At 47.9% G+C, this 8,369-nt stretch overlaps 1 protein-coding gene across 1 annotated transcript; it reads right to left on the reverse strand.

The window, feature by feature from the left end:
- Positions 1-3,891: 3,891 nt before the first annotated feature.
- Positions 3,892-4,296, reverse strand: LOC142170397 (uncharacterized). Its single transcript, XM_075232299.1, has one exon. The coding sequence runs from the start codon at positions 4,294-4,296 to the stop codon at positions 3,892-3,894; it is 405 nt and encodes a 134-aa protein (XP_075088400.1).
- Between the last annotated feature and the right edge of the window lie 4,073 nt (positions 4,297-8,369).

Below are 8,369 nucleotides of genomic sequence, written 5' to 3' on the forward strand. Positions count from 1 at the left end.
AGATACGGTGGTAGAGGAGGGTGACAACCTTCCTACAGTGGAGGAGTTGCTATCGAGGCACCCCTTATCCCGGAGTGACTTCCTCAAAGACCTCATCCTACTCCGGACCTCGTATTTTCTAAGACGGAGCAAGTTCATATTGATGCTCTTCGTGTAAAGTATGGCATTCCCGCCCATGTAGAAATGGTTCTGGCAGGGAGAGATTACGTGGATGTCCACAGACCTGGGTACTGCGCTTTCTATGAGTACCCTTTTATGTTCGGCTATACTCTTCCTCTCTTTCCCTTAGCAGAAGAATTCTGTAGGTTCTACCAAGTTTGTCCAGCACAACTTTTCCCATATACATTCAAGGTACTTCTGCTGCTGACCAAGTATGCAGAATTGGCAGAGTGTAGCGTTTCTATCCACCACCTTTTACACCTGTTCACGCCCGACTTTCACAGAGGAACCATGGTGCACTTGAGGCTCCGTGGTACGAAGGGGCTGGTGCTCGGGACTGATGACCGGGCAAGTTGCAAGTTTTGGCACAAGTATTTCTTTGTCAAAACTGAACATGTCGTTTCTGATTCCGCCAGGTTCCCGGAGCGGTGGAATGAGGCTCGTAAGTGTCGCCACTCGTTTTACTCTCCTTTCCTCCGTGTTCACTGTAAAGTTTATTCGTTTCCTGTTTATAGCTATGGGACGTCCACCTCGCCCTATTGTGGATATCAGGGATTGGGTAGCCCGTCTGTTGCCTCATGCAGTAGAAACTCGAGATTAGCCCGCCTTCATGAAGCATTACGACCCTAAAGTCCCCTATGGTAAATGTCTTCCTTACTACTTCGTTGGCCGTGCGACCTTATTTAATGATACGACCCTTTGTGATGATAGGTCAAGGAGCTTCCAAGCAAAGGGCGCCAGTCCCTGCCTTTCGACAAGCCATTGCTACTGCAGATATGCAGTTTGTTTTGAGTGAGTCTGTTCGAGAGGGTCGTCCTCAACCTATTCAATTGGAAAATCCGTCTCGAGTCATGGTCGTGAGGTAAGAGGCTTCTTCGGTGCCGGCCTCACACCCTTTGGACGAATCTTCTAATGGGTACGAGCCGTTGCCGAGAAAAACAAGGAGGCTGGAACTTGGGAAGGGCGTGGCCACGGATGCTGATAGAAGCAGGGCGTCGCCGACATCCCGTCTGCCCGTATTCATGGCTGACACCATTTTATCGGGGAGATCTCCCCAAGTGGAAGGAGTTTACCTAGGAGCTAGCTCAGTGCGCTCCGTTGAGGGTGGTGTGTCATCCAACGTTGGAGGGCGTCGTGTTGAGGGTGACAACTCAAGTTCGGATGTTGACCCAGAGGATGTTAATGAGTTCGTGGGTCGCCATACCCATGTAGAGTTTAGGATGGACATAATTGACCATCATGTAGTCATCCTAGGGGACTACAACTTGCTGCTGAACAACAAACAAGTGGCATCTGCCCTATCTCCTCTATGTGTCGCTCCTAAAAGCGAGATGCTTAGGGCGATGATCGACATGGAGTTGTATCAGAAGGTCGCCGGTATGGCCCTGCAGGTAGGTGCCTTTTCTTCCCTTTTCGTCATTGGGTTGGTGATCGTCGTTCTGTATTTTGTTTCTAACTTCTCCTCTTCTCTCTCTTCTTTTTTTTGCCAGACCCTCGTCATGGAGGTTGATAAAGAGCATCGAGAGAGGAGAAGGATGGGCCTTTATGAGAAGATGTCGTCCAAATACCAGCAGTATTGTGCTAAGCATCGGGCGATGGCTGACATTTATCATCAGGACCCTGAGGTTCAGTTGTTTCGCGAGGGGCTCAAACAGCGGGAGGACCAATTAGAGCGTAAGATTGAAGAGTTAAGGGAGCGGGATGAGGAGCTCATGAAAATTGTCGCTCGTATCAGCGAACTCAAGGCTTTTCTCAAAGTGAAGGACGACGAGCTTGAGTTAAGTAGGGGTGATGGCCGAAAATGCTGACTTGCAGGAAAAGGTTGCCGGTTTGACCGCTGAGCTGAATGCGAAAGCAACAGAGGTAGAGGGGCTTAAGGGCGAGCTGAGCGTTGGCACTGATAAATTGGCGGCAGCTATTTCTGGAACTGCATCTTTGGAGAATGCCCTCCGCGTTTGTAAGTCGGAGCTGGCTGAAGAGAAGGAAGCCTCTGATAGTAAGGTTGTAGGGCTCAAAGGGCGTGTCAAAGAGCTGGAGTCGCAGTTGGCTGCGCTAAATGGACAAATGGCCTTGCTGAGGGCGGAGGATGCAAGTCGACATTCTCAGCCTTCTACGTCTCGTGTCTTAGCCGATCCGGTCTTGCACTGTCATTTATATGAGTTGTGGGTCCACGTGGAGGCTCGACTTGACGTGTATAAGGCTTTTTACGTCGAGGGAAGGGCTACTGAGGCGGAGCATCAGGACGTGCACACCGAAGCTCGTACAGCTCGTGAGGCATACGGGTACGACCCCCTCACACCTGACGGGGATGACATCAACTCTGATGATGCGAATCGCCTTGCTTCAGATTCTTGGTACGAAGATGCTTACCCATCCCTCCCCCCCCCACCGGGGATGATGTGTAGTATTTGTTTGTACTTGCTTTTGTTTTGGGGTTTTTGCGGGGGCATACTTGAGCCCGATTGTAAGGGCAAGTGTAAATAATATTTTGATGTAATGTAAACTTTGTTTCGTCGATTTGTCCTTTCTTGCATTTATTGAACCCATGTTATCGTTGACGGCCTTGGCTTATTAGGATGTTGCTTCGAACTATCGTCGAAGTAGGATCCCATCGTAGTTCGAGTGAAGTCGAACTCATGTTTTCGTCGATGGCCTTGGCCATTGGGATGTTGCTTCGAACTGTCGTCGAAGTAGGATCCTATCGTAGTTCGAACGAGGTCAAACTCATGTTTTTGTCGATGGCCTTGGCCGTTGGGATGTTGCTTCGAACTGTCATCGAAGTAGGATCCCGTCGTAGTTCGAACGAGGTCAAGCTCATGTTTTTGTTGATGGCCTTGTCCGTTGGGATGTTGCTTCAAAATATCATCGAAGTAGGATCTCGTCGTAGTTCAAACGAGGTTGAACTCATGTTTTTGTCGATAGCCTTGGCCGTTGGGATGTTGCTTCGAACTATCGTCGAAGTAGGATCCCGTTGTAAGTTCGAACGAGGTCGAACTCATGTTTTTTTTGATGGCCTTGGCTATTGGGATGTTTCTTCGAACTGTCGTCGAAGTAGGATCCCGTCATAGTTCGAGTGAGGTCAAACTCGCATTATCGTCGATGGCCTTGGCCATTGGGATGTTGCTTCGAACTGTATTCGAAGTAGGATCCCGTCGTAGCTCGAACGAGGTCGAACTCATGTTCTTGTCGATGGCCTTGGCCATTGGGATGTTTCTTCGAACTGTCATCGAAGTAGGATCCCGTCGTAGTTCGAACGAGGTCGAACTCATGTTCTTGTCGATGGACCTTGGCCATTTCTTGTTGGAGATTTGATCGTATCCCCGTAGGAAGACATGACTTTGTTTATGCAATAGAGGTTTAATTATATACTTGTAAGGATCATATGTCGACTCTGCACATACAATGGAGATTTGATTAAATTCTTGTGAGAATCACATGTCGACTCTGCACATATAATGGGGATTCGATTATCTATATCCAGTCGCTTCATTACTTCGCTCCGGAGATCATGTCGACGGGTCGAGGTAATGAACAACACTTCGATCCTTGAGACGTCTCCCTTACCGCCTCGTTGAAAACCTCCCCGGGAAAACCCGATTGGGACAAAACTCGGGTGAGGAAAAAAGAGTACGACTTAGGTGACGCCTTCTTTCAGAAGTGGAAGTACTTGAGGTGGGCGACATTCCAGTTGTTTTGGAGTAGTTTTCCCTCCATTGTTTCTAACTGGAATGCTCATTTGTTTGCTGCATCTATGATTTTGTATGGTCCGTCCCAGTTCGTTCCCAATTTTCCCTCATTAGGGTCTTTTGATGCTTGTGTTTTGGCCTTGAGGACGTAGTCTCCAACTTTGAGTGGTCGCACCTTGGCTCTCTTGTTGTAGTATCTTTCTACTTGCTGCTTCTGGGCTACCATTCTTATGTAGTCCATGTCTCTGCGTTCTTCGACTTCATCCAGATCTTGTAGCCTACTTTCGTCTTTGCTTGGTCCGCTCTCGTTGGAGTATCTCAAACTGGGTTCTCCTACCTCGACGGATATAACTGCGTTAGTCCCGTAGACCAGTGAATATGGCGTTTCTCCTGTGCTGGTTTTTGGCGTAGTACGGTATGCCCATAATACTTTCGGTAGTAGTTCAGCCATAGCCCTTTAGCATCCTCAAGCTTCTTTTTCAATATATTCAGTATTATTGGAGGATTCGGCTTGACCATTGGCGGCAATGTGATATGGCGTGGAGAGTATTCGTTTGATGTGCCATTTTTCGAAAAACTTAGTCGTTCTTTTTCCGACGAACTGAGGTCCGTTGTTGCAGCTGATTTCTTTGGGGATGCCAAAACGACATATAATGTTCTTCCATATGAATGCGATGACCTCCTGCTCACGTATCTAAGTGTACACACCTACTTCCACCTATTTAGAAAAGTAGTCAGTTAAAACCAAAAGGAAGCGTACCCTACCTCGTCCTGCTGGGAGGGGGCCGACTATGTCTATTCCCCACTTTATGAATGGCCATGGCGAAGTGATGGAATGAAGGAGTTCTCCTGCTTGGTGTATCATAGAGGCATACTTCTGACATTGTTCACATTTCCTGACATAGTCCGCGACTTCTTTTTTCATGATGGGCCAGTAATACCAGCCGCGAATGAGGCATCGGACGAGGGCGTGGTTTCCATCTCCGTACATAGTCCGCGACTTCTTTTTTCATGATGGGCCAGTAATACCCGATGCAGATGAGGCATCGGACGAGGGCATGGTTTCCTGTATGGGCACCGTAGTGCCCTTCGTGTACAGCTTCCAGTACTCTTTTTGTCTGATGTGGCCCAAGACATTTGGCTAAGGGGCCACCGAACGTTCTTTTGTAGAGATCACCGTTTACTAGGCTGTATCAGGCTGCCTATACCTGGAGTTTTTTGGCTTCTTTTTTTATCTTGCGGGAGCGTTCCATCCTGCAAATAGGTTGCGAAGCGGTTACGCCAGTCCCAAGTTATATTTATAGAATGTACCTCGACATGGTCTATTGCGGAATGAAGGAGGGCGAGCATGTTTTCCTTGTTGATATTCTTGGTGGCCGCAGCTAGTTTAGCGAGACCATCTGCTTCGATATTTTGCGCCTTAGGTATTTGGTCGAGGCGGCATTCGTCGAATTCTAGCAGTAGTTTATGGATTTTCGACTGGTACCTTTGTAGTCTCTGTTCTTTGATTTGGAAAGTCCCTGTGACTTGGTTCACCACGAGTTGAGAGTCACAATGAAGGACGAGTCGTCGAGCGCCATATTTGAGGGCTAACTTCAAACCTGCAAACACAGCTTCATGGACTGGCGAATTACTTTGCCTAGAGGGACCTCGAGGATGAGTCCTAGTCCCGATCCCGAGGCATTAGAGGCACCATCAGTGTAGAGGACCCAGAGGTCCGTATGTGTGGAAGTGCGGAGTGCTTCCTCTTCTACCTCGGGCAATATTTCCGTGCTGAAATCAGCGACGAAGTTGGCGAGCACTTGCGACTTAATGGCAGTTCGTGGTTGGTAAGTTATGTCGTGCTCGCTGAGTTCTATGGCCCACTTGTCTAGTCTACCTGATAGTTCGGGTTTGTGTAGGATACCCCTTAGGGGGAAGGTTGTCACCACCTTTATGGGATGACATTGAAAGTACGGTCTAAGTTTCCGTGAAACTAAGACCAATGCCAGAGCTAGTTTTTCAAGGTGAGGGTACCTTGTTTCGGCATTGATTAAAGTTTTGCTGATATAGTAAATCGGAGATTGCGTACCTTTATTTTCACGGACCAAGAACGCGCTTACCGCAACTTTGGAAACTGCTAGATACACAAGTAGACATTCACGCGGGTCCGCTTTGACGAGTAGTGGTGGCGAGGATAGATATGTTTTCAGTTTTCTCAGGGCGTCGACGCATTCTTCGTTCCATTGCAGCCCGTGGTCTTTCCTTAGCACATTGAAGAATTTGTGGCATCTATCCGAGGATCGTGAAATGAACCTTGATAGGGCGGTTATTCGCCCTGTTAATTTCTGCACCTGCTTTTTGCTGGTCAGTATCTCCGGTATTACATCGATGGCCCTGATTTGATCCGGGTTGACCTCGATTCCCCTTTGTGATACTAGGAAACCAAGGAATTTTCCAGAAGTTACGCCAAAGGCGCACTTTTCAGGATTCAATTTCATCCCGTACTACCTTATTATCTCGAAGGCTTCCTTCAGATGACCAATGTGTTCTTCTTTCTTTGTCGACTTCACTAGCATGTCACCGAGGTAACGAGAAAGATTCCTTCGGGCATGCTTTGTTTAGATCGGTGAAGTCAACACACATTCGCCATTTCCCGTTCTTCTTTTTTACCATGACCACATTGGCGACCCATTGGGGGTATTTCGATTCTCTGATGGAATCGTTGGCGAGTAATTTATCAACCTCCTCGCTGACCGCCTCATTAATCGCGGCATTGAGCTTTCTCCTCATTTGCCGTATCGGCGGATAAAGTGGATCGACATTCAGCTTGTGCGTGGCGATATCCCTTGGGATTCCTGGCATGTCTGAGTGGGAAAAGGCAAACAAATCGGCGTTATTAGTCAAAAACTCACGATAATTACCTGGCTCCGAGAGGTTGTGTCCAACATAAGACTTTTTTGTGCTATCAGTGTTATCCAATTGGATGGGATCGAGATCTTCTATGGTTGCCTTGTAAGCTTCTACGATGTCCGGGTCTTTGATGGCCTTTACTTGTACTTTGGGTTTGGTTCTCGACATGGCTGATTGCTATGCTTCCGCACTTGACCCTTTTAGTTGTTTGGTGTGTGTGAAATCTCGGGCGATCCGGTAGCATTCTTGGGCGGTACTTGGCTCGCCTCGAATGCTGAATATCCCTCATGGGGTGGGAAATTTGATTACTTGATAGAAGCTTGAAGGGACAGGTCGCATTGCATGTATCAATGGTCGTCCTATGATGGCGTTGTAGGCCGTTTCCTGGTTCATGACGTGGAATGTCGTTTCCAGGGTAACCCCTCCTGCCAGGACAGGTAGAACTATTTCTCCAGATGTCTGCTCTACTGCATTATTAAAACCCATTAGTGTTATGCAACGCGGTATTATTCTATCCTCGATCCTCATTTGCATGAGAACTCGTGGGTGAAAATACACGCATCGCTTTTGTCATCCACCATTATTCTTTTTACATTGTTATCCACGGTGCATAAAGTTATAACCAAAGCATCATAATGAGGGAATGACAAACCGTCGGTATCTGACTTATCGAAGATGATACTATCTTCGAGGTCGTCGTACCGTTCGTGGGAGACTGTCCGTTTGAGTTTATGTGTGGTGGTGAATTTCACATGGTTGATAACCGTGTCGTCGCTGCCGCCAATGATCATTTGTATGGTACGAGCTGGTGATGGTGGCTTAGGAGATCCTTAAGGTTGGTCGCGCCCTCGAGCGAAGTTGGCTCGTCCTCTGTCGCTCAGCAATTCTTTCAGGTATCCCTGATTTAACATTCTTACTACTTCCTGTCGCAGAACTATGCAGTCCTCGGTCTTGTGTCCTCTTTCTTGGTGGAACTCACACAGGACATTTGACCTCCTTGTGCTTGGGTCCGACTTCATCTATTGCGGCCACTGCACCTTCGTGCTGAGCTTCTCCAGTGCATACACTATTTCTGAGGGGGAAACATAAAAATTATGAGCAGATAGTAGTGGAGGCATACCTCTTTCGTTTCGGGAGGGTGCGGTATGCCAAGGCCCGACATCTGCATGTGGTGGAGTTAGAGGATTGGATGTTCGGATATAGGGTTGATGCCTTTCTCGATTGAAACGTGGTAATTGATCCCTTCGCCCGTCGTTGCGTCGATCTCTCCTTGTTTCTATATGGACTGACATTAATCACTGAAGCGGGCCATTCAGGTCATCTTCGTCTACCCTCACTTCGGTACAATAGGTGTTGTGGATCTCTTCCCACATGGTGGAGGGGTACTTTATGAGTCTACTGAGTAGTTTTTTGGTTACTTTTGATCCGTTCCTGTTTAACCCATTTTGAAAGGCTGCTACTGCCATCCCTTCTGACACGTTCGGTAGGCTCATCCTTACTCTGTTGAATCGTGCTAGGAAATACCGAAGTCCCTCGCCCGTCGTTTGCCTGACGGTGAAGATATCATTAACCCTAGACCCGGCCTTCTTCGCTCCCGCGTGAGCGGTAGCGAATTTATCCGCCATTTCCTCG

The sequence above is a fragment of the Nicotiana tabacum genome, chromosome 16, assembly GCF_000715075.1.
Source record: "Nicotiana tabacum cultivar K326 chromosome 16, ASM71507v2, whole genome shotgun sequence".
NCBI lineage: Eukaryota > Viridiplantae > Streptophyta > Magnoliopsida > Solanales > Solanaceae > Nicotiana > Nicotiana tabacum.